The sequence below is a fragment of the Phocoena phocoena genome, chromosome 4 (assembly GCF_963924675.1).
Source record: "Phocoena phocoena chromosome 4, mPhoPho1.1, whole genome shotgun sequence".
In the NCBI taxonomy this organism is placed as follows: Eukaryota; Metazoa; Chordata; class Mammalia; order Artiodactyla; family Phocoenidae; genus Phocoena; species Phocoena phocoena.
This window is the reverse complement of record NC_089222.1, coordinates 75,829,499-75,856,631: the sequence shown is the minus strand read 5'-3', so window position 1 is coordinate 75,856,631 and position 27,133 is coordinate 75,829,499. Positions and strand designations below refer to the sequence as shown.

General features: G+C 42.2%; 1 protein-coding gene across 1 annotated transcript; it reads right to left on the bottom strand.

The window, feature by feature from the left end:
- Positions 1-516: 516 nt before the first annotated feature.
- MUC13 (mucin 13, cell surface associated) lies at positions 517-26,568 on the bottom strand. The gene is made up of 11 exons (XM_065875851.1): positions 26,565-26,568; positions 24,984-25,088; positions 20,081-20,203; positions 19,032-19,138; positions 15,547-15,602; positions 9,611-9,762; positions 5,735-5,860; positions 5,262-5,394; positions 4,566-4,603; positions 2,894-2,978; positions 517-718 (listed from the first exon to the last, which is right to left on the bottom strand). Exons 1-11 carry the CDS (start codon positions 26,566-26,568, stop codon positions 517-519), a joined length of 1,131 nt encoding a protein of 376 aa, XP_065731923.1.
- Positions 26,569-27,133: the final 565 nt, after the last annotated feature.

The following is a 27,133-nucleotide window of genomic DNA, read 5'->3' as shown; positions in this document are numbered from 1 at the left end:
CCAAGGGAAAGAAAATATTATCGGCCTCACTTGCCTTGTTGCTTTAGAAATTGATCGGGTGGCCTTGTGGTCTGGGGTGGGGCGGGGAGGAAAGGAGAGATTTGCCTTCATGTGGGCTGGCTGGAAAGGATCCATGTAAACAGAACCATGTTTACATCCAACAGTCCTCCCCAGGCCTGCCCTAGGTCCTAGGCCCTTCAGCAGTCTGGGAATTGTCATCACAACCACTGGAGTTGTATCCCAAGAAACATATCATTTAAGGAGACCTTAAGGGCATGTGAATTAAGATTCCTTTTTTATAGCTGAGGAAATAGATGAACAAATAAATTAAGTGGTGTGTCTAGTCACATAGATGGTCAGTGTTAGGGACCAAGTGGTGGCTACTTTCAATAGCTTTTGATGAAAAAAAAAGTCTACTGGGCAGCCAGGGCTGCTGATGATACAACAGCCAGGTCCCAAGTCGGCCCTGGGGCATTTCACTCTGCAAAGGCAAACAGAAAGCATGCAAAGACTCACCTAATAGTCTGCGCGGGGTACACCACCCGGGATTACATAGGGATTCTGTGTCTGACTCTCTTTGGGCAGGTTCATGTTGATCTTAGGGAAGATGCTGCTGTCTGCTCCTAGATTGCTAAAGCTGGTATTCTGCAGTTTCAGATTTTGAAAATCGTCCTCAATCAATTTCTGTTCTTCCACACTCCTCCTTTTGTTCTTTGAGCTGTAATCGGTAAGAAGAATTAGGGTCTGACAATGGCAGCAAGTTCCTTGAAGCAAAAGTTAATATTTTTTCTTCAAAATGTTTTAAATTTTTGAAATAATTTCAAATTTACATGTAAGTTACCAAAAAAAAAAAGAAAAATTACACAGAGCTCCCATACATCTATCACCCAGATTCCCCGACTGTTAACATTTCTGAACCATTTAAGAATAAGCTGCAGACCTGATGTCCATTACTGGTAATACTTCATTACTTCATTCAGTGTAGATTCCCTAAGTCTCCTCATAAGCTCCATGTAACCATCAAAACCAGAACGTTGACCCTGATCCAACGTTACCATCTAATTCCTCCAGTCCCATTTACATTTTGCTAGTAATGTTAGTATTTTTCAGTGTGCTTTTGAATTATTTATGGAGATGGTAATAAAAGTCAAAGAAAAAGATGATTTGTGGTACAATTTCTCATTCAGGCAAAGTCAATGTCTACAGAAGCACCTCAGTGAACAAAATGAGTTCAAGGCATAAAGGTCTTAAGGAGAAATAGGAGTTTCCCACGTTGTTCTGTGGGCCCTCAAGGACCTCAAGTGTAGGCATTCAAAGCCACGTGGATGGACTTGCAGGTGAGGGAGGCACCTGTCCCCCAGTTAACTCTGATCATGACCCTTCTCTCCTTCTGGCCTGCAGCGACAGTCCTGCCCTGTTAGAATATGGGTAGTGGGGCCAGAGGCATCCATTATGGCCACAGGGCAGTCCTGGGGTGACTCTCAGACACTGGAACGTCAGAAAGGAAGACCCACTCACCTGGTGACCCTGACGGTCAGCCCAGCCCGCCACAGAGTTCCTGCCCTGTGACAGCACTCCCATCTAAGGTAACTGACAAGAGGCTTCCTTCCCTTTGGAATGGGCAAGAAATTATAATTCTTGGAGAGCTCCCAAGAGTCATGAATCTGTGGCTGAGCAAAGAGCAAACGGGGCTCTGCAGCAGGAAGGGGAACTGAGAACCGAGGCTCTCAAGGGGCACAAACTCTATCACAGTCCCTGAGGACCCTGGAGACTGGGGCAGTGAGCCGGGCCACTGTGGAGGAAGCAGCCTTGCTCCAGAGTCGCATGTCCTGTCCCCCACACCCCCACCCCTGGAAAAGGGAAAGTCGTGTTCTCAGTTCCCAGCTTGGCATCCTTATAATCAAGTCTCTGGGGAAGAGTTACTATCATAATGGAGTAAAAGAAGAAAAAAAAAGAAACAAAATATTTTAGGAATGTAAACTCTTATCCTCTCGCATTACAGTGCAAAAGAAACCTATTTTGCCAAAATATAAGATATTAGCTAAAGGTAATTTTCAAAAAGTAGCTTTCTTTAAAAAATCAGAGTAGCTCCTCACTTGGCACACTTAGAATGGAATAGATGATAGTATTCTGTCTTTATTAATGGAGGGAACTTTATCTGAATGTTTGTAGAATAAATGAATGGACCCTACTTAAGTTTTTAAGAAGGGCATTTAAGGCACAGCTGAGAAAAGGCCATGCAGAGGTAACGTTTCTACTTAAAACCCAGGGGACTCAGTTAAGGTGGACGTTAGGCTATTTGCAGCGAGGTCCTGGGCAAGGGAGTGACTTAATGAAAATCATATTTGACAACATCAATGGAGTTAAATACTGCTAACAAAAGAGTGTTTTGTTTTGTTTTGTTTTTGAGCAGATAAAGGTTTATTGCAGGGCCAAGCACATGGGTGGCTTGTGCTCAAAAGAAAACCCCTGAACTCCCAAAAGAGTTTTTAATGACATCAGAAAATGGTTGCTATGTCACTTTATAGTATTAAGCAAAAACAAACCTCAACAAAAAAAATTTTAAAGCACAAAAGATACGAAATTACATATATAACTTCATTTTAAAAAGTAGCAGAAAACCTGGAAGGATGTATGCCAAAATGTTGGTTGCTTCAGGGTGGTGGGTTTTGTGGGTGACTTTTTAGTCTGCTCCTTTACACATTTTCTATTTTCTTCAGTGATCATGTGTAGCTTATAGAATCAGAAGAAAATTCAGGTAAGACAAAAAGGGCAATGGTATTAGAGAGGCCTTGCCTTACTTTTCTTCTCTTGCCCAGGAAAGGCTGGGCGTGTTTGGAAACCAGAGTGTAATGCCGGTGGCACTGTGTCCCAGGAAAGGGACACTTCATACCTCACTGAGAAGATGAGTGCAATCACCAAGCCGAGAATGAGGATGCCAGCAATGGTGCCCACGATCGTGAGGATCAGCTGAAATGCTGAAAGGGAAAAGAGAAGAGTAGGAATGGCTTCCCCCAAGCAGACTCCCACTGTCTACTGCACAGGTACATGTGTTCCCAGTGGTTCCTGGCCAAGAGGACAACTGGGCTCTGGTTTCTGACCCTCTTCCAGGACCAGGATGGGTGGGGGGCTCACCTCCTTTAGCCCTCTGTCTGCCCACCACCAACTGTGTCTTCAGAACCCAATCAAAAGAGGCAACCTTGCCAGATAAAAGAAGCCCATAAGCACAGAGGAGGCCGTGGTGGCAGGACCTTCCTGGGCTTTGTGGGGGGTGAGATCTCAGCGGAGGTCCACACTGCCTCCTTACCTCTGCTGGTTTGCCTGCCTGCCAGAACGGACTTTGCTGATAAACTAGGGGAACGGGGTTGGAGTTAAATTTGTCCCTAACAGAGGAGCTTGATGGAATTGATGAGGGCAGAGACTGGAGGTTCATTACCACCCCTTCTCCTCTGGATCTGCTTGTTTGGTGCTCTTGAAATATGGCTATGGGGTGGCAGGTAAGTGTAATTTTAACATACACAGCAGATTTCAAACACATAGTATGAAAAAAATGTAAAATATCTCATTAATCATCCTTGTACTGATTGCCCATTGAAATATTATTTTCTATATATTGAGTGAAATAAAATGTTACTAAAATCAACTCCACCTATTCCTCTTTGCTTTTTAAAATTTACTTAGAGCTTTTAAAATCTGAAGCTCGTGTTACGTTTCTATTGGACAGTGCTGCTCTAGATCCCTTTGATCCTTTCTGCTACATGACTGCCCTATATGTCACCTCTAACCAGGATGCAAGGGACCATTAAGTCTGGAAAAAACCTCAAAGGTTATCTGATCCGAACTTGTCATTTTATAGGTGTAGACACTGAAAGCCCAGAAGAAAGAAATGACTTAGCAAACCCAGCCTCACAACAAAATACAGTAGAAATTAAAAGCATTTCTTATCACTAACTTTGTGGCTGGCTGGGAGGCTAACAGGAATATTCCCTTCATCTTGGATCATTGATCTTTTAGTTCATTATATAAAATTTAAAATATGAAATCACTTAAAATATACAGTTAGTATTGTCCCAATCTGGTGACGGTAGGGCCTGGGAGGGAACCAGGCAACTGAATTTATGACAACACATCCCAAAGTAGTAAATAGCTCTGAGACAGAAAGATGATTTGAGCATTTGAACGTCTGGTTTCTAGTTCTGCTCTACTGTGAACATAAACGTTTTTGGAATATACTGGTCTTTATCCTTTTTAGTAGCAGACAATGCATATTTAATCTAATGTAGGAAATGAATATAATGTTGGGACAAACTTCTTTGGCCTAGGACAAGTCCAGAGACACCAGCCCACCTCTTGGGCTGAGTTCTATTATTTCCCATAACAGAGAGGCTCTGCCCACAACCTAAGGGTGAGCATGGAGTGGCCTGACCCAGAAGACAAACTCCAGGTAGATTTTTCTCTCTCTTTATGAAACAAGCCAGAGACTTTGGGGGACCGGACAGAATTTTGAATGTGGTCAATGTCTGTTTCTTAGAAGCTTATTAACAAAGCAAGACTCTTCTACTCACAGTCTTCACAATCAACTCCTCTGTAGCCAAACGCACACCTAAAATACAAGGAGTAGGAGACCATGGTAAGGAGCCTTGTGAGAGCAGGTCAGAGTTCCCACCCAACCTCCATGTCTTCCTTGCACCTTTCTTTCATTCTCTCCTCCCCGTTCCGTCTCCTCTTTCTCTTTTCTTCCTTACGCTCCCATTCTTCCAGGTGAGCGCCTTTCATGGCACTCTGGAAGGTTGAGGGGGTACACAATCCCGTGTGGTTCCAGTTGCTACCAACTGAACGCTCCATTTTCTGAGCGCCAGGAGGATTCAGCAGTTTGGGTGAAGCCGAGTCCCAGAGGCATGGAGCTTAGTGGGGCCCCCTCGGGCTGCAAGACCACCTGGCTCGGCCATTTATTTGCTGCCCTGGGAGTGGGGACGTGTCATTTATATTCTCCGAGATTCAGTTTCCTCACCTGAAAATGGGGAATAAATACATTCCTGACTGTTGTTGTATGAGAAGCATTACCTGCTGTGGTTCCCAGCACACGGAGAATGTTCAAAAACTGATGATGATGATGGTGGTGGTGATGGTGAGGCTCTGTACCTACCAACTTATGCCAGCGAACCAACTTCCAGACCCTAAACTCATACGTATGTGACAAGCTCTATCCTTTTTGCCTAGCTTCAGCTATGACAAGATGCAGAAGGAGGGATTTCTCTTACTGTTCACAGATCCCATGATCATCTTCCTTGTAGCCTGGCAGGCACACGCAGGTAGCGTTCTGGCCGTCCTTCACTAGGCATTGCTTATGTGTGTTCTGTGTGTTGCAGTCATCAGGACACTTTGGACCCAAAGCTTCAAAAGAGAGTGATTTCTGGGTAATTTTCAGAAACAACCCCTTCAACACCAAAGTGACACATCACAGAATACAATTTTTTCACGTTGCTTTTTCTGGGTAAAACGCGGTGCTCAGTGGCTCTGCACTTGACGTGCGCCCTGTGAAGCGGCATGTGGGCCTCCTCACCAGCTCTTAGCCAAGGCCCTATCCAGGCCAACAGGACTAAAGCCAAAATTCACATCCCTCAGACTCTGAAATGCACACGGAAACTTGAGCAGGAAAGTGTGTACTTTGCAAATGCAAAAGGAGAGAGTGGAGGAGGCATGAAGAACATTTAGAAGCAGGTGGAACACTTACCAACACACTGGGGGATCTGTAGGTTCGGTCTCAGCAGCCCCGGTTTGCACTGACATTGTAAACCATTGGTGCAGTCATCCTGCGCATTCTCTTTCTCACAACCATAATAATCACACCGATCTTGCTCTAAGAGGCACAAATAAATCAAAGACATATTTAGCAAGACAATATGGATAAGGTAATTTGTGAAAGCACCCCATTCCATTGTGGATATTGTTGCCTTTTGACACATTTTGGGATTCAACCAATGAAAATCTGAGATTCTGAAATTCAACTCCCCAGTGGATCTCTTCTATAACTATTTCCTTACATTATTCAATTAAAATTAATTCAATCCAGTGCAATGCAATGATGTCCCAAGTCTCTTTTGCACCTACCTCTTTGCTGGGTTCCACAAGGGACACAGTAGCTGCATAAGTTTTGGACCCCATCTTTGGAGAGTTACCTGTTTATACCCTTAGAGAATCGCATCCAGCAACTTGTAATACAGACTTTAAGTACAGTGGGAATTCAGGGGCTCAGGTAGCTAAAGGTAACATCGTGGAGGAGGTGGAAATTGGGCTAAGTCTTGAAAGATAGGGAAGATTTGAACAGTCAAAGGAGAGGCAAGGTCTAAGTGGAGTAAACAAGGCATGAAAAGAAGTAAAGTATTCTTGTCCAGGAGTGATGGAGTTGTACTTGGGCAGGGGAGAGGCAGTGTGGTGAGGAGGAACAAAAAGTGAGAACTCTTGGCTCTACCGTTGATTGGCCATGGGCTTTTTGTTCAAATGTTTAATTCGTGGTGGGTCCAAGTTCCCTCCATCTATGAAATGGGCTAATGATTCTTGTTTCACATGATTGTTGTGAGAACTGAATGAACTAATGTAAATGCAATTGTCCACTATAAGATACTCAGCAAGTAATCGTTCTTTTGTTCACTCATGGGTATAGCAGGGTTTGAATGTCAGGTTATAGACACTGACTTTTATCCTACTAGCCTGAGAATCCATTGATAGATTCTGAACAGAAGCATGGCATAAGAAAGCCATCTTTTAAGAATGTTAGTCTAGAAGCAGATTGGAAGACATTAGGGACAAAAAGATGAATCTGAGAATAGATTAGGGGGAGAGAATAGGAGCAGGTAGAACAGATATGTGGTTACTCTCTTCTAAACATCCCAAACCTGTAACTAACCTTCCTTCATTACCTGCCATTTGAAAATGCCTCTAAATAAAAACCAGAGAAAGAGATTCTACAACTTTTGACACAGAAAAGAGAATCTGTCTTTGCAGCAGAAGCAAGAGAGCAGGAAAAAGTGTTTTTCTCTACAAGTTCTGAGCTCTCCCTTCCATGTGCTGGGCGGCTCATGCTCCTGTGGCCATCTCTAGCTGGCATCATTCGGTAATCTGCTAATGTACCTAAGAGCACATGCCTGGTCTTCATTCGGTAATCTGCTAATGTACCTAAGAGCACATGCCTGGTCTTCATTCGGAGTGGAGAGATGTTGAGAAGAGTTGTCCAAAAAAAGAGCAATTCTCAGCCCTGAGACCAGATGCTTTCAAGTCTTCCAGGGCTCAGAACCAAGGCAGTTACTAAGTAGAGCCAAATGAGAGAATTGCAAGGGTCCCCAACTTTATTTTGAAGAATGCACTGGTTATTTTCATCTGACAACCACTTGGAGTGGTCAGTCCCCATGCTGATGGGGATCCTCAACTTCCTCACACTTGCTAGAAGTCTCATTCAGCCCAAAGCAGAGCCTATGATAAGGTTTTTGTCTTGCCTTGCTGACAATTTCATCTTCTGGGGGTAGACGTTCGGACGGCATGAATTGCTACTCTGGACAAAATTGTGACCCTGAGGAGAAATCTATTGGCAGGTGGAAGTGATGAGTCCCTTGGAAGACAAGGACCAAGTGACAGTCAGAAAGAGGAGTATGACTTTGAGAGAGTAAATATTGAAATGTTCAAAAAGGATAAGGTGTAGTTCCATGGCATGAGACTCTGGAAGATGCAAACAGTTCAGGAAAGTAAGAAGCTCTGAAAATGTAATTCTAACTTTCAGCTGCAAATGATCCCAACAAGCTGTAAAGAAAAAAAAAATGGGAGAGGGCCAGGTAATATAAGAAACTGGCTTGGTTTGCACAGGAAGCTCTCAGATGAGAGACATAAAATATAAAAAGAAGATCCTATAACCAAAGATGGAATATTAAAAGTGTGACAGAGACAGTCTAGAGTCCCACATGAGCTCAGGCTTGCCACAAACAAAACCCAAAACAACAACAGCAACAAAAACCCAACAACAAAGAGCAAAGGGTTAAAAATTAAAAAATGGGCAAATGAATGAAAGGGTGTATGTTTTCCATGTTACAGGGGCTCATGGAAAGGCCAGGCCTGGTTGGTGTAGTGTTGATGAATGACATGAGAAAAACAGAATGGCTTCAGAACAATTTTTCTCCTGTCTTGCCAGGAAATAATACTTGGATGGAAAAGAGTTGAATGGACATTGCTAAAGGGACCGCAGCCCATGGAGCGGGTAGAGTGCAGGGGAGCCCCCATCTTTTCTAATAGAATTTTAAGTGTTTTATTCCAGAGCATTGACATTCCAGGTCCTGAGAGAACAGTGATCATCTGTGAAATCTTGAAAAAGAGAGAAGGTGCTAGAAAACCATAAATGAACAGAATTTGATTATATTTTCAAAAAGAGAAATAAGTTTTGCAAACTAGGACATGGAGGTTACAATAAGCAAACAGCAAAAATTTAAGAGACTAAAGAAGGAGTCGCAGAAGGATCAAAATGAAAGATGAGGAAGGCAGAATGGGATCAGGAGAATGGTGAGTGGAGGTCCAGAGAGAAGAGGACTTCAGGAATGGGAGGATACGAGTATCAAATGTTACAGAAAAGTCAGATAAGTTGTGTCTCAACAGAGGTCTTTGGGTTTGGCAACCAGGACTGAGGACCAGTTGCACACAGCTGCCCCCAGGGCTGGCCCTGGACACCTCTGAAATGAGGAACTCCTGATGACTGCTGTGGTGATTGCAGTAACAGTGCGAGTTTATTCCTGCCTTCCTGTGTCCATGCCCCTTCGTAGGGCCTGCCACACTGTGCTTTGTCACGTGAATTGCTTTGGCCGTCAGGACAGTTCTAAATATAACATTAGCAGAGAGTGAGAAGCACCTGTGTACTGAAATGTGCCCTCTTGTTGCTCTTGAAACCCTTTTGGACTAACCTGCTGGAGGATGGGAGATCACGTGGAGCAGAGACAAACTGTCCAGCTGAGCCATCTTAGATCAGTCAGCCCTCAGCTGATCCACCCGGCAGCTAATGCCCGATGCTTAAGTGAGCCAAGCAGAGATCAGCCGAGCCCCGCCTAAATGAGCAGAACTGCCCAGGTAAGCCCAAATTCTGACCCACAGAATTACAGCGTTATAATAAATAAATGGTTGTTGTTTAGGCCACTAAGATTTGGGGTGCTTGTAACACAGTAAAAATGAATTGTTAACAGCTGTCCTGTGGGGGGGGGGGGTTGTGTCTGCCTAAAGGGGAAACAGTATAGATAAAACTTTCTATAGCATTTGGAAAGCTAAAACTTGGTATAGAGCCCTCTTGTTTCTCCTTTCTTCATCCTTCCTCGTCCAGAGGCTATTTGTCCAAGACTACCTTCCAAGAAGAGGAACAAACTAGTCAGTCTGATGACTTGGGGGATGGTTATAATGGAGCAGAAGCCAAATGACAGGGGAAAGGGAGGGAGAAAGAAAGGACAGATTCAAAGGAAACTGGGAGATGTCTGTGGATTCAATTATCAAGTGCTTCTGGCCCCCTTCAAACATATAATAGAAAAATTTATGAAAAGTAGATAGGTCTTCAGGTAATCGTCATATAAAATTATTTCATACTTACTGATGTATCCTGTAAACTCATTTGCACTGTTATTAACTGCGCTTTCAATGGCACGTGATACGGTTTCTGCAGTTTCTTTTGTAGTTTCCAGAAAAATGTTCACTACTGCTACATCAACAGTATGCATTGCAGATCTTGCTGAAGGAGATGTGCTAAAAATGAAATGAATCCATCACTTGATGAATTGAACTGAAGCATAAACAAATAGGTCTTCACAGCAGAAGCAAGAAGAAATATAATTCTGCAGCCTGTGGAAGGAAAACCACATTCACAGAAAGACAGACAAAATGAAAAGGCAGAGGACTTTGTACCAGATGAAAGAACAAGACAAAACCCCAGAAAAACAACTAAATGAAGTGCAGATAGGCAACCGTCCAGAAAAAGAATTCAGAATAATGATAGTGAAGATGATCCAGTACCTAAGAAAAAGAATGGAGGCAAGGATCAAGAAGATGCAAGAAATGTTTAACAAAGACCTAGAAGAATAAAGAACAAAAACTTAGAAGAATTAAAGAACAAACAAACAGAGATGAACAATACAATAACTGAACTGAAAAATACACTAGAAGGAATCAATAGCAGAATAACTGAGGCAGAAGAACAGATAAGTGACCTGGAAGACAGAATGGTGGAATTCACTGCCACAGAACAGAAGAAAGAAAAAAGAATGAAAAGAAATGAAGACAGCCCATGAGACCTCTGGGACATTAAACACAACAACATTTGCATTATAGGGGTTCGAGAAGGAGAAGAGAGAGAGAAAGGACCAGAGAAAATATTTGAAGAGATTATAGTCCAAAACTTCCCTAACATGGGAAAGGAAATAGCCACCCAAGTCCAGGAAGTGAAGAGAGTCCCATACAGGATAAACACAAGGAGAAACATGCTGAGACACATAGTAATCAAACTGACAAAAATTAAAGACAAAGAAAAATTATTGAAAGCAGTAAGGGAAAAATGACAAATAACATACAAGGGAACTCCCATATAAGGTTAACAGCTGATATCTCAGCAGAAACTCTATAAGCCAGAAGGGAGTGGCATGATATATTTAAAGTGATGAAAGGGAAGAACCTACAACCAAGATTACTCTACCTGGCAAGGATCTCATTCAGATTCAATGGAGAAATCAAAAGCTTTACAGACAAGCAAAACCTAAGAGAACTCAGCACCACCAAACCAGCTCTACAACAAATGCTAAAGGAACTTCTCTAACTGGGAAACACAAGAGAAGAAAAGGACCTACAAAAACAAACCCAAAACCATTAAGAAAATGGTAATAGGAACATACATAATTACCTTAAACATGAATGGATTAAATGCTTCAACCAAAAGACACAGGCTTGCTGGATGGATACAAAAACAAGACCCATATATATGCTGTCTACAAGAGACCCACTTCAGACCTACGGACACGTACAGACTGAAAGTGAGGAGATGGAAAAAGATATTCCATGCAAATGGAAGTCAAAAGAAAGCTGGAGTAGCAATATTCATATCAGATAAAATAGACTTTAAAATAAAGAACGTTACAAGACACAAGGAAGGACACTACATAATGATCAAGGGATCAGGCCAAGAAGATATAACAATTATAAATATATATGCACCCAACATAGGAGCACCTCAATATATAAGGCAACTGTTAACAGCTCTAAAAGAGGGAATCAACAGCAACACAATCATAGTGGGGGAATTTAACACCTTACTTACACCAATGGATGGATCATCCAGAGAGAAAATTAATAAGGGAATATAAGCTTTAAATGACACAATAGACCAGATAGATTTAATTGATATTTATAGGACATTCCATCCAAAAAGAGCAGATTACACTTTCTTCTCAAGTGCACACGGAACATTCTCCAGGACTGATCACATCTTGGGTCACAAATCAAGCTTTGGTAAACTTAAGAAAACTGAAATCATATGAAGCATCTTTTCTGACCACAATGCTATGAGATTAGAAATCAATTACAGGGGGAAAAAATGTAAAAAACACAAACACATGGAGGCTAAACAATATGTTACTAAATAACCAAGAGATCACTGAGGAAATCAAAGAGGAAATTAAAAAATACCTAAAGACAAACTACAATGAAAACATGATAATCCAAAACCTATGGGATGCAGCAAAAGCAGCTTTAAGAGGGAAGTTTATAGCAATACAAGCCTACCTCAAGAAACAAGAAACATCTCAAATAAACAACCAAAGGCATAACCTTACACCTTACACCTAAAGGAACTAGAGAAAGAAGAACAACACCCAAAGTTAGTAGAAGGAAAGAAATCATAAAGATTAGAGCAGAAATAAATGAAATAGAAACAAAGAAAACAATAGCAAAGATCAATAAAACTAAAAGCTGGTTCTTTGAGAAGATAAACAAAATTGATAGAGTCACTTAGCCAGACTCATCAAGAAAAAGAGGGAGCTTCCCCGGTGACGCAGTGGTTGAGACTCCACCTGCCGATGCAGGGGACCTGGGTTCGTGCCCCGGTCCGGGAAGATCCCACATGCCACGAAGCAGCTAGGCCCGTGAGCCATGGCCGCTGACCTGCGCGTCTGGAGCCTGTGCTCCACAATGGGAGAGGTCACAACAGTGAGAGTCCCACGTATGGCAAAAAAGAAAAAAAAAAAAAAAAAAGAAAAAGAAAAAGAGGGAAAGGACTCAAATCAATAAAATTAGAAAGGAAAAAGGAGAAGTTAGAACAGACACCACAGAAATACAAAGCAACCTAAGAGACTACTACAAGCAACTCTATGCCAATAAAATGGACAACCTGGAAGAAATGGACAAATTCTTAGAGACGTATAACCTCCCAGGACTGAACCAGGCAGAAACAGAAAATATGAACAGACCGATCACAAGTAATGAAATTGAAACTGTGATTAAAAATCTTCCAACAGGGCTTCCCTGGTGGCGCAGTGGTTGAGAGTCCGCCTGCCGAGGCAGGGGACGCGTGTTCGTGTCCCGGTCCGTGAGGATCCCACGTGCTGTGGAGTGGCTGGGCCCATGAGCCATGGCCACTGAGCCTGCGCGTCTGGAGCCTGTGCTCCACAATGGGAGGGGCCACAGCCATGAGAGGCCCACGTACCGCAAGAAAAAAGAAAAAAAAATCTTCCAACAAACAAAAGTCCAGGACCAGATGGCTTCACAGGTGAATTCTATCAAACATTTAGACAAGAACTAACACCCATCCTTCTCAAACTCTTCCAAAAAATTGCAGAGGAAGGACCACTCCCAAACTCATTCTAGGAGGCCACCATCACCCTGATACCAAAACCAGACAAAGATACTACAAAAAAGGAAAACGACAGACCAATATCACTGATGAATATAGATGCAAAAATCCTCAACAAAATACTAGCAAACAGAATCCAACAACACATTAAAAGGATCATACACCATGATCAAGTCGGATTTATCCCAGGGATGCAAGGATTCTTCAATATATGCAAATCAATCCATGTGATACACCATATTAACAAATTGAAGAATAAAAACCATATGATCATCTCAATAGATGCAGAAAAAAGCTTTTCACAAAATTCAACACCCATTTATGATAAACACTCTCCAGAAAGTGGGCATAGAGGGAACCTACCTCAACATAATAAAGGCCATAGATGACAAACCCACAGCAAACATCATTCTCAATGGTGAAAAACTGAAAACATTTCCTCTAAGATCAGGAAAAAGACAATGATGTCCACTCTCACCGCTATTATTCAGCATAGTTTTGGAAGTCCTAGCCATGGCAATCAGAGAAGAAAAAGAAATAAAAGGAATACAAATTGGAAAAGAAGAAGTAAAACTGTCACTGTTTGCAGATGACATGATACTATACATAGAGAATCCTAAAGATGCTACCAGAAAACTACTAGAGCTAATCAATGAATTTGGTAAAGTTGCAGGATACAAAATTAAGGCACAGAAATCTCTTGCATTCCTATACACTAATGATGAAAATTCTGAAAGAGAAATTAAGGAAACACTCCCATTTACCATTGCAACAAAAAGAATAAAATGCCTAGGAATAAACCTACCTAGAGAGACAAAAGAACTATAGAAAGAAAACTGTAAGACACTGATGAAAGAAATTAAAGATGATACCAACAGAAGGAGAGATACACCAAGTTCTTGGATTGGAAGAATCAATATTGTGAAAATGACTATACTACCCAAAGCAATCTACAAGTTCAAGGCAATCCCTATGAAATTACCAATGGCATTTTTTATGGAACTAGAACAAAAAGTCTTAAAATTTGTATGGAGACACAAAAGACCCCAAACATGGCATTTGCCTGCCATGGCCCCCTTGCTGGGGAAGTCCCTCCTGTCAGGACACTGAGCTCACAGGTAAGGGGTTGCCTCCAAAACTCCCCTTTCCTTAAGAACGGAAGGAGTGCCACAGTTTCCCCAAGTGACTCTGTGGGACCAGCTCTCCATCATACTTGCAGGGTCCCATATTCTGGAAGGGGAACTAACTTGTTGAAACTGACTATGTGCCAGGCACTTTGCACAGGGAATCTTTCCAAAGGTATCTCATTTGCTCCTCCCAGGGTTCTGGGAAGGTTGATCAGATTATCCCAGTTATAGAGATGAGGCAACAAAAGTTCAGAGAGGTTAAAATGCCTACCCAGTCACACAGCAATAATGTGCCAAGGCAGGGATCCAAGCATAGATTTACACCTCATTGTTCCTGTTTTTATCCAGTCATCCTGATGCATGAACTCCCTGTTGTCCCCTAAATCAAACCTAATGTCCTTCAACAATGCATAGACATTCAGGAGTCTGCTGTACCTCCAGCTTCCAGCCTGTGTGTTGGGGCCCAGCCTCTCTGCCTGCTGCTTGCACCGTGCCTCCCATTAAGCTGCCTGCCAGCCTTCTGGCTACCCATCACACGTGCACCTTGCTCACCGCCAAGATCAAAACTCACCACTTTTAGGAGGTCTTCTCTGAATTCACATATCTAAATATATATAGTATGTTTTTCCACAAAGGACTTGACAAAGTTTATAAAGATAGATGCAATAGTAAAACCATAAACTATAAATACATTAAAGCTGCTTTTTCTGCATGGTCTCTTCACCTTAGAGCAGTGGTCCCCAGCGTTTTTGGCACCAGGGACCGGTTTCATGGAAGACAATTTTTCCACCGATAGGGGAGGGGATGGTTCAGACAGTAATTCGAGCGATGGGGAGCCGTGGGGAGCCATGGGGAGCCGTGGGGAACCGTGGGGAGCGGCAGATGAAGCTTTGCTTGCTTGTTGCTCACCTCCTGCTGTGCCGCCCCCCGGGGTTGGGGACCCCTGCCTTAGAGCATTCTTTCCTCAGCCTGTAGCACTCATGTATCAATACGCTTCAGAGAAGGCCAAGATTCTTGAGAATCCTCCGCCCCTTTGGGTTCCCAAATAGCATGCATCCCTGGTCACTGCATGTTGCTATGCTCACTGCATTCTCGTTCTTACTGTAGAAAGAGCTCACGACAGGCCCTGCAGTAGCCAGGTGCATGACTGGGGTCTTCCTGTCTGCCTCATTCCCCCCTGTGAGGGAAGAGATGGCTGTGAGCCATTCATTCTCCTCCTGACCCTCTGGAATGCACATTCCAGGGATTGACCAGGTGTGATTTGTAGCCAAAGCATCAAACCAAACAAAGAGAACCAGGTGATGCCCTGGGCTATGTGGGCAAGTTACTGAGTAGCCAATCACAGGCAGCATCTTGTTATCCCCAGGTTACACCCTGCCCACCCAGGCCAGGGTCAATGTGACGTCAGAGGCAGGGCCCTCCGTGGTACTCAGACTAATCATCTCTTCTTGACCTGTGACTAGCCATCCTAGGGCCTCAGTGCCACATGGGGTATGCAAGAGAACACAGAAGTTAGGCAAACACAACCTGCTTCCAAAGTACCCCATCAGTCCACAGCAAACTTACCTTAATTTACCAATTACAGTCTGCCCGTAATCAGGACTGTGAAATGCTTTTTTAAACTGTGGAGAAAAAGAACAGAATTAAGAACAACTACAAAGAGAGGGGAAAAGTGATATTACATCTAGGTTTTAACATAAATCCATTTCTAAACTCATTTATACAACTATAACACAACAAATTATTTATTCTTTCCATGCGCTCTAATACCTTTCAGTAATTTTTGCTGTAACATAGGAAGATTCTGATATAATTCAGAGCCACCCAGGAAAAAGATGGAAACCTGAAGCACCCAGCCAAATCAATACTCTTAAAAATAACGTGACTGACTTGTTTTGTCTTTTCAAAGTTACTGTTAGACTTACATATATGCATACTTTATACACTCATCAGTTTACCTAAGGAAGACTTAAATGCCTACCTTACCAAGGCATCATGCCTGAGACATAGAGATTACCAAGATGGGCAGACCCAGCCTCTGATCAAATAAGAGGTTACACCATGAAGTTGAGAGAGGTAAGTGACAGAGAGAGTAGAATCTACCGTGGAGGTTCAAAGAAACTCTCATCTAGTCGCAGAGAATCAGAGAGGGCTTCATAGAGGAGATGGGCTGTTGTAAAGCATTTCAGTAGGTAGTGCGGGGCCAGGAAGTGGAAGAAGGAGCAGCCCACACCAATGCTCAGAAGCAGTGTGCCTCAGAAGGCAGCAGGCTGGGCTGCCAAACTTCTCCGCTTAGCTTTTGCAAAATTTAACTGCTTTGAACCTCACGTTCTCATTGGAAAATTTGAGATAGCAGTAAGTCCCACCACACAGGGCTATCATGCATAGAAAGTGAGATAGAATATATGATACATGGCTTTGTGAGCTGGAAGGGGCTCCAGCACAGGTAGATCTTCTTAGGCCTGAGTTGCGTTCTAAGAGCAGAGACAATTCTAGACACTTGTTAACAAGTGGCCAGAGATTAAGCTGGGACCTCTGGCAGGGGTAAGGTGGAGGTAGCATGGGGGTCTCAATTAGAACATAAGTTTTTTGATGCCAAGAATGGGGTTCGTTTTCTCTTTCTCATGACACCCCCCTACCGCCTGCCACCTGCCCATCCCCATGCCTATTCCATAGCACTCAGCGCAGGGCAATCCCTAGGAAACACTCAACAAACACCAGTTGACCGATGATTGAATGACTTAACTGTGAAAGACATGACCTTGGACATGTCTTCCTCTCTTTGGACCCCATCTCCATATTTATTACATGAATGTTGAACTGGGTTGGTACAAATTTTTTTATTATATATCCAAGAATTTTATTATTTTTCTCCCATGGGGACCCCACATTTTAAAAAATCATGGCAACCAATGTCATTTAAAAAGATGTTAAATCATTTCTCTTTTATTCTAGTCAAATTCAAATACATTTGATGCTCTAGTTAGTCTGGGCAACCTTGTATCCAGAATATGTCCATATTCCTTTTAATTCTTTTACATATCAGGAAGAGCTGGTATTTCTGTAAACCATCAGGGCCCTGGGAATCTACCTAGGAACAAGTTCACTGGATGACCTCCAAGGTTCTATCCAGCTCCCCTACTGACCACTTTTTGCACTTTTAATTTTCTTAATCCCAAAAAATGAGATTGCAAAATTAGCATCTGGCATAGGAAAAAGGTCTTCCATTTTTTTTCTTCTATCAGGTCACCCTTTGAGGATTTGCGGATATACACCTCTCAGTCTGAAGGGCTGCAGGACTGGGCAGGAGAGCAGGAACCATGCTAACAGGCCTGCCCAGATCTCATTGCACAACAGAGCCAGCGGGGAAGGAGAAGCAGCCCTGAGGTCAGGCAGGTCTGGGTTCAAATCCCCATCCTCACTCATCAGCTGGGTGACCTTCGGTCAGTTACTTAGCCTTCCTGATCCTTGACTGTTATTCTGTACTTTTTGGTCCATTTTCATGGCCACTGTGCTTCCTGGGCCCCCATTAAGATGTTAGTTTTTTAAAGTGTTTCTCCAAGAGAACCCTCTTGCACTGTTGGTGGCAATGTGAATTGGTACAGCCACTCTGGAGAACAGTATGGAGGTTCCTTAAAAAACTAAAAATAGAACTACCCATACGACCCAGCAATCCCACTACTGGGCATATACCCTGAGAAACCATAATTCAAAAAGAGTCATGTACCACAATGTCCATTGCAGCTCTATTTACAATAGCCAGGACATGGAAGCAATCTAAGTGTCCATCGACAGATGAATGCATAAAGAAGATGTGGCACATATATACAATGGAATATTACTCAGCCATAAAAAGAAACGAAATTGAGTTATCTGTAGTGAGGTGGATGGACCTAGAGACTGTCATACAGAGTGAAGTAAGTCAGAAAGAGAAAAACAAATATCGTCTGCTAACACATATATATGGAATCTAAAAAGAAAAAATTGTTCTGACGAGCCTAGGGGCAGGACAGGAATAAAGATGCAGACGTAGAGAATGGACTTGAAGACATGGGAAGGGGGAAGGGGGAAGGGTAAGCTGGGACGAATTGAGAGAGTGGCATGGACTTATATATACTACCAAAATTAAAATGGATAGCTAGTGGGAAGCAGCTGCATAGCACTAGAGCAGTGGGATAGGGAGGGTGGGAGGGAGGGAGATGCAAGAGGGAGGAGATATGGGGATATATGTATATATATAGGTGATTCACTTTGTTATAAAGCAGAAACTAACACACCACGGTAAAGCAATTATACTCCAATAAAGATGTTAAAAAAATTAAAAATAAAGTGTTTCTCCACCTAGAGTTCTAAGACATATTTCCAAGCTAACATTTTTCCCTTCAAAACTAAATTTTGAGAAACACTGGCTGGACACCCTCTCTAAGACCTTCCAGGTCTGACATCTGTGGTTCCAGAATAGAGATCTCCATCTCTTTCATGTCCACACACTCACAATAATCAAAATGAAATGAAGCTGTTGTTCATTTTGACATTTTTGACAATGGGAAAAAGAAGTAACATATAATTCAGATGGAGTTCCTCTTCCAGACATTAAAAAAGCCAGACTAGTATGCAAATTTGATTGTAAAAAGGAAAAAAAAATCATCTTTAATTTTTTTCTCTTCAATTCTATGGAAGTAATTTATTTTAAAACAGCATTACATTTCTCTGTCCACTTAAAAATATTTAAGAATATTTCTGTATGAATGAGTATGGCATGGCTGGAGGTGGCTTCTAAAGGCCCTCTGCTGTGCCAGATGTTACCCCTCTAGGTGCAGGATCACGGTGAGGACCCAGGGTCCCAGAGGAGGAGCCTGGGCAACCAGGAAGCAGTGGCCCGCAGGAGTTTGGAACAGCTACTGTTTACAAACCAATAAGCATGCATTTCACTACTTGATCCACCGGTACAGCTGTACCAGCATGTACCACCTGAATACCAGTCTACACTCTACAAGTCAGTGTTAGAATAAAGAATATTTATAGAGGAAGGATGTTTGGAAAATACTTACAAATCCAGTAATATTCAAGTGTAATTCCTGATAGGCCACAGAATTTTCATCTTCTAAGCCAGATGTAGATAATATATTGACCATAATCGTACCAGGGAATATCTTTCCTGAAATTCAAGCAGAATCTCTCTGTGGTATTTAATGTAAAGAATGCTACATAATATTCTATGAAATACATCTTTCCTTCATTGATGCAGTCATTTTTTGTTTTCAGTGCTTCTAATTATTTAAGAGGGAAAAAAACAGTTGCAAAGAACATCTTCATGCACAAACCTTCCTACATATGGAGTCATTTACTTAGAGTGGATCCCCAGAAATGAGAGTATTAGTGCTAAAAACAGGAACATTCTTTTGGCTTTGGGGATATCTCTAATTTCTGTGGCCAACACAATGCATTCATTTCCTGTACAGTTGGTCTGTTCTGGCAAGGAGGGATATTGCTCATTCATAAAACAGACAAAAACATGTAACTCAGGAAACAGCCTTGGACTTTCATAGCGCCCAGCTGATGTAACCAAAAAAGTATAGGGTCGCTTTGCTCTTAAAGTTCATTTCCAGAGCTGAGAGGCTCCTAAGTCTCCAAAAATAGGGTTTGCTGTTATAGAACCAGCAAATCCTATGACAGAGAACTGAACCAAGGTCAGAGACCAGGTTCCTGGCTCGTCTGACTCTGTGGTTTTAGGAAATCACCTCATGCTGCATCAGTGTCCCCATGTAACAGCACCACTTTGTATTTATGCAGCCTGTGTACTTTTCCAGGGACTCCGACATCTATCATTCTCATTTTGACCCCATGGCACCGTTCCCTTGAACAGCTGAAGTGAAGGGACCCATCTACTCCCGTACCTCTAGGACTAGCTCACAAATCTGAATTGGTCTATTTCCATTGAGATAAAGACAGGAAGTTTTTTCTACTTGGCTGGCCTTTGTTGCCTCCAAATTTTCCTCTAACTTTAGTATTCTGGAAGCTCTTTTTGTCATTATTTTAAGTTTTCTATTCCACTTAGGTCTGAGGTGCAGCTCTCCATGATTCATCCTTTGTAACTCACCTTTATTGCATGTAGAAGAGTTATAGTAATACCCTTCTAAACACAGGCAAAACCGTGTATCATGCAGATTAACACATGAAGAATCACCCTTACAGGGATCCTTTTGGCAAGGGCTTCTGGAACCTGAGATACAGTAGAAAGAGATTAAAAATCCATAGGATAACAACAAATAACACCAAGAAACATACTTTTAAATCTCCTGGGCACTTTCTATTCCTTGGCTGTGTTACTCCATGGCACACCCTTAGAACAGCTGAAACAAATACATATTTTCTTATGTTTCTAGGAAGTTTGTTGCTAAAATTCTAGAGCCAAGCGCTTGTCAACAGTAAAGGTCAGAGGTTGGTGGGTAAGAGTCTGCTCAGAGAAAGACAGCAGTCTTCTAACTCCAAGGAGTAAAGAAATACTTTGGACCTCAAGGGTCCTCCAGAACCTTGATGTCTGGTTCTCTAACACTAGGTAGAACTCTCCAAAACAATTTTAGAGAAAGCATCATATTTTTTTTTGAAGATATGAATAATTGACTTATAGGGAAGATCAGGCCAAAAGCTCTCCAAAGAAACTAGATATTGTATTCTGGTTAGCATACATGGTATACAGACCCACGAGGAAAGGCAAGGGAGAGTAAGGGAACAGTGTGGATTAACTCAGTGAAAATTCTAAGAGGAAGTGATGAAGGGTCACTCTACTCTCTGGCTTTCTGAGTGGATGACCTGAATAAATGGAGAGAAGAATATTACAACGGTTTCTACACCACTGGCCAGGACTCCTAGAGCAGGCAGGGTGCAGCATCTTTCTTATCTTTGGAGAACTGACGGGATCCAACAAGGGAAGTTAGGTCAGTGGCCAAATGGTGATCTTGGCTAGTCATTTCCTTTATCTCTGTCAAATGAAATGATCCTGAGCTTTGATTTCAGGATAGATTATGTAACTGACAACCTTCAGAGCTGTCTTAAGATTCTTATAATCCTGTAGGTGCAAATCATTGCTTAAAAAAAAAAAAAAAGAGACTGCATATGAGGTACGACGTGTATAACATTGTCTCTTTTTTATTGACGTATAGTTGATTTACAATATTACATTAGTTTCAAGTATACAGTCCAGTGATTCAGTATTTCTGGAGGTTATACTACATTATAAGTTATTACAAGATAATGGCTATAATTCCCTGTGCTATATAATATATCATTGTTGCTTATCTATTTTATACATAGTAGTTTGTATCTGTTAATCCCATACCCCTAATTTGTCCCTCTCCCCTTTGGTAACCGTAAGTTTGTTTTCTCTATCAGTGAGTCGGTTTTTGTTTTGCATATACACTCATTTGTATTATTTTTTAGATTCCACATATAAGTGATTTCATACAGTATTTGTCTTTCTCTGACTTATTTCACTAAGCATAATATTCTCTAGGTCCATCCACAATGCTGCAAAAGGCAGAATTTCATTCTTTTTATGGCTGAGTAATATTCTATCATGCGCATGTATCTTTTCAAATTGGTATTTTCATTTCTCTGGATATATACCCGGGAATGGAATTGCTGGATCATGTGGTAAAAACTGAAAATAGAACTACCATATGATCCAGCGATTGCATTCCTGGGTATATAGCCAGAAATAACATGCTCTCTCTTATGATAAAAAAAAAAAAAAAAAAAAGGTGGGGGGATCTCCCTGGTGGTGCAGTGGTTAAGGATCTGCCTGTCAATGCAGGGGACACGGGTTCGAGCCCTGCTCTGGGAAGATTCCACATGCCGCGGATCAGCTAAGCCCGTGCACCACAACTACTGAGCCCGCGTGCCACAACTACTGAAGCCCGCGCACCTAGGGCCCGTGCTCTGCAACAAGAGAAGCCACCGCAATGAGAAGCCCGCGCACCGCAACGAAGAGTAGCCCCTGCTCACCACAACTAGAGAAAAGCCTGCATGCAGCAACGAAGACCCAATGCAGCCAAAACTAACTAAATGAATATTTTTTTAAAAGGAGGGAAATACATAGAAACATATAAGTCTATGTGTTTGTATTTGCACAAACACAAAAAACTAGCCACAGAAGTTGCCTCTGGGGAAGAAAACTGGGGGTCTGGGTCCTAGGGGTCTAGGATAGGAGGTTTAGTTTTTACTGCATATACTTTTGCCCCATTTAAGCTTCTTTTTCCATGACTGTGGGCCTAATTGACTTTTATAAAAAATAAATAAAACAGTACTGGTGAGGAGCTCTGATACTGGTTGGGAGTGTAAAATGGTGCAGCCACCTTAGAAGACAGGCAGGCAGCTTCTTACAGAACTAAACATACTCTTAACCATATGACCCCACAAGTGCATGCTTTAGTATTTATTCAGTGTAAATGCTGAGTATTCACTTATTATTTATCAACTTAGACCCACTCAAAGCCTGCAAACGAATACTTATAGCCGTTTTCTTCATGACTGCCAAAACCTGGAAGCAACCAAGATGTCCTTCAGTAGGTGAGTGGATAAACAAATGGCTACAGCCAGACAATGGAATATTATTCAGTGTTCAGGCCTTGAAAATTGACATGAGGGAATCTTAAATGCATATTACTAAGTAAAAGAAGCTAATCTGAAAACGCCACATACTGTGATTCCAACTACATAACATTCTGAAAAAGGCAAAACTACGGCGACAGTAAAAAGATCAGGGGTTGCCAGGGGTTAGCAGGGAGGAAGGGATGAATGCGCAGAGATTGTTAGGAAGGTGAAAATAGTCTTTATGATACCAAAATGATGGATACATGTCATTATACGTTTATCCAGACCTACAGAATATACAACACCAACAGTAAACCCTAATGTAAACTGGACTTGGGGTGATTATCATGGGTCAATATAGATTCATCAAATGTACCCTCTGGGGAGGAAAGTTGATAATAAGGGAGGCTATGCAGCTGTGGGCGTAGGGAAATATGCGAACTCTACCTTCCTTTTGATTTTGCTGTGAATCTAAGACTGCTCTAAAAACAAAGTCTATTGAAAAAAGTTTTATAAGAGTGAAGAAAACAGGCTACCTGGGACACAGGAGGCGTAGTGCAGTACCTCACAGACAACAGTAAGGGTCACCTCTCTGAGAAGGTGTAAACCACTATTCTAAGTAAAGTAAATGGCTTTTTAAAAAGCCTCAGCCACATTGCAAGGATGATTTGGCAAATCCTAGGGAAGAAACTGAGTGCAGCTCCATTCTGGATATACTGCTCATATCACTCCTGGTGTGCTTTCTCCCTGGCAATAGAGGACAGACTTGTTAGTTTTTCTGTGTGCCAGGAATAAAATCACAGGATGTTACAGTGGGAAAAGGATTTTGGTGGCTATTTAGTTCAATCACATCTTATTAACAGTGAATATGTTGAAGCCAAGAGAGAAGTGATTGGGCCCATGCCCCGTAGTTAGTGTAGGGCCAGAACACAAGAAGACTGCCTTACTCTGAGAGAGTGTCTGGGGAAGCAGAAACAGCTTTAAAAAGCTCCCTTTTGGGCTTCCCTGGTGACGCAGTGGTTGAGAGTCTGCCTGCCGATGCAGGGGACATGGGTTCGTGCCCCGGTCGGGGAAGACCCCACATGCCGCGGAGCGGCTGGGCCCGTGAGCCATGGCCGCTGAGCCTGCACGTCTGGAGCCTGTGCTCCGCAACGGGAGAGGCCATAGCAGTGAGAGGCCCATGTACCGAAAAAAAAAGAAAAAAAGCTCCCTTTCCTGACTGCAGGAGAACTGATTGTGTAGCTGTGTCCTTGTTGACCTAGCCTTCAGAGCGGCCCCTGCAAACATGAAAGAAGATTGGGAGCCAGGTTTTGATACAGGCTCTGGTTCCATTTGCTTAATCATCCATTTCTTAGATCTATTGCAGAACACTGGGGAAGACAAAAGAAGTAAGTATAGGGAAACATCAACTTGCTCTTTGACCCTGGGTAAGTTGCTGCCCTCACTGGGCCTCAGTTTCCCTAACTGAGAATAACAGGGTTTATCTAGACCCTTTAAGCCTAGGTTTGAGGATTCTTTAAGACCAGGGGTTGGCAAACTATGACTTGAGAGCCAATGCTGGCCAGTCCTCTGTTTTTGTAAATAAAGTTTTATTGATACACAATCAGGCACATTCATTTGTATATTGTCCATGGCTGCTTTGATGCTAATATGGCAGAGTGGAGTAGTTGTAAGAGAGACCTTATCATGGCCCACAAAACGTGAAACATTTATTAGTTTGCCTTCACTGATAAAGTTTACTGACCCCTGCTCTAAACTTTGGGAAATGAGGCAAGTGCTTTCTGTTTCAATAACTTGGGCTTGAGGTCAATCATCATCTCTTAGATAGTAGCCCCAAATATCTGTCCTTTGGACCACGGCTCTGGTCATGTCTAGGACTGTTTGAGTACTGCTGTTGTTTGGCTTTTTAATCTCTCAGGCTCAAATTCCATGAATTAGCTCAAATTCTAAATTGTGATCAGCTACCTTTGTAATGTCATAATTTTTCCATAACATTTGATGAGGAATCAGGATAGAAGTGACTCTTTTCTTCAGTAGACCAGGGATCTAGACCAGTGGGGCTGGAGAGTCAGTGCTTATTTGCACCTGACCTCAGAGAAGATGAAACTATTTGCAAAAATCTACCAGGGAGAGGGAAGCTGGAAAAGTAGCTTTGAAAAGTCCAAGTTCATAAAAATATTCCACATCTGGCAAATAACTTGAGGAAAGGAGAATGGAACAGGTAATCGTTTAGCATGTCTGCCATTACTATTAGCCCGTGCGACCCAGACTTTTTAATTGGAGGGGTTCATATCCAAGGACACCTTGGGTCTCTTTATATGCACTTCCCTACTCTGGTAGAACAAACTTACCTACCCTCCTCCAAAATACTGTGACTCCTCAGTGAGAAGCTTTGAGTGAATTGCTCTTACCTGGGGTATTTGTGGAGGGAGTAGGTGTACTCGTTTTGGTGGCAAGAGTTGCAGGGTCTGTGGTAGAAGGAGGAGCGCTCGTGGTGTCGGTAGGAGCCGCGGGGCCTGTGGTGGAAGGAGGAGCGCTCGTGGTGTCGGTAGGAGCCGCGGGGTCTGTGGTGGAAGGAGGAGCGCTCGTGGTGTGGGTAGGAGCCGCGGGGCCTGTGGTGGAAGGAGGAGCGCTCGTGGTGTGGGTAGGAGCCGCGGGGCCTGTGGTGGAAGGAGGAGCGCTCGTGGTGTTGGCAGGAGTTACAGTAACGTCTGTGGTAGAAGTAGGAGTGCTTGTGGTGTTGGCAAGAGTTACAGCAACACCTGTGGCACAGGCACAAATTTCTGATGTTAGTAAAAATAAAATTGGCTACTTTAAATTAAATCATGCCAAGGTTTTGATACACTTAAGATATTAATGAAACACTTCAAAACACTGATACAAAGTGTCCAGATTCTCAGATATTGTGTGAGTTTTGTTTCGTTGTATTTATTTTTTTTCAGTGAATGTCTGGCTCATTGCAATCCTCAAACATGTGGTTATCTTTGTTGTATTGGCATAATCAGTGACTTGTACATTCAGCGATAGCATTTGAGCAAATTTTATCAGCAAGCAATATTTTCAGTTAGTAAATACGGTTTAAAAAATCACATAAGAGTGGATTTAAACTTGCGGAATGTGAACATTGAACCTCAAGTCACTGTAGCTTTAATAATTGCTTATTGTATTAGAGGCAGCTGAGCTTGAAGCAGTTTGGTTCTCGGCTGGAGGAACAAAGATATTAAGTTTCAGAAGACATAACATTGAATATATAATGACAGTTGCTATTATTTAATACTGATTAGTACCCAGTCCGTTTTTTTGTCTGAAAAATAAATGTAGTGGATTACATTAAAAATGAAAATACATGACTACTTCTTTAAAAAAAACCCCACAATAAATACAAATAAAAATTAAACAGACAAAACTGGAAAAATGTTACTGGGGATTTCCCTGGGTGGCCTAGTGGTTAGGATTCCAGGCTATCACTGCTGTGGCCGGGGTTCCAACCCTAGTCAGGGAATTGAGATCCCGCAAGCCGCGAGGCACGGCAAAAAAAAAAAAAAAAAAGTTACTGAAAAATATGATGTTCAACTGGTAGAAAAATATGAAGTTAATATTATTTATTGTATTATTGTTAATTATAATATATTAATACAATTTATAATATGAAACATCAATTATATATTAATATCAACATGTCATATTACTACAAGATGTAATATCATTTATGCCTGTAGTTGCAGAGCTGTCGATCTGAGTTTAATATTCCTCAGAGCAGTTCTCAGTGAGGGCAATTGAAAATGCCACCAGGTGGAGCTGTTTACCACCTGGCCATGCCTCCTTCTGTCTTTTTACAATTTACAACCAATTGTCCCAATTTTCCATTACGGCGCTCATTAGCTGAGGGATGGTAGGGAAGGGGTTGTGTTTAAAGAATGATGAAATAAAAATACCTCATTAAGGTATTTAATGTATTAAACTTCTTCAAAATGTTTTCTAGTGATGTTTACCCATTCGTAATTCTAGAGACATGAACTTTTTAAAGAATAAGATGAATACAGGTGGTTTTTGCCCTAAGGGCTATGCTGATCACCAAAGCTGCCTTTTTTCAAATCTTAGGAACCCCTGGACACATGGGGTAGCGTACTCTTAGTGATCCTATAATCACTTTTCTAGAACCCTTAATTGTCTCTAAGAGCTCTGACAATGACAATCGGTTAAAAAAATTATTAAAAGGAAAAGTTTTAGTGAGGAAGCTATTTGTAAACCTTTGGATATAGAAAACTGCCGAAGATGTTGCCTAATTCCCGCTTGGGTCTGGAAGCCCCTGGATGACAGAATCTGGCTCTTCACCTTGAACAGGGCTGGGCTTAACCAGTCATTCATAGGCCAGTGCTCTCCCAGGAGCAAGAAAATAGTTCAGCAGCTGGCCATCTCGACAGCTGCTACCCTGTTCCTCCTACTACTCTCACTTATCAAGGGCTTACCCTGTGTCCAACAGGCCTATGGAATGGTTATGAGCATCCACATTTGACAGGAATGCTCACCAATACTCAGAGGGATTAAGGGATTTGCCCAG

Excerpts from the sequence above, each read along its gene's own strand:
- MUC13 (XM_065875851.1), bottom strand. Across the intron at positions 20,204-24,983 it reads TCCCTCCACAAATACCCCAG|GTTCCAGAAGCCCTTGCCAA; the intron begins GTAAGAGCAATT and ends ACTGTATCTCAG. Across the intron at positions 719-2,893 it reads GCACTCATCTTCTCAGTGAG|CTCAAAGAACAAAAGGAGGA; the intron begins GTATGAAGTGTC and ends TACCGATTACAG.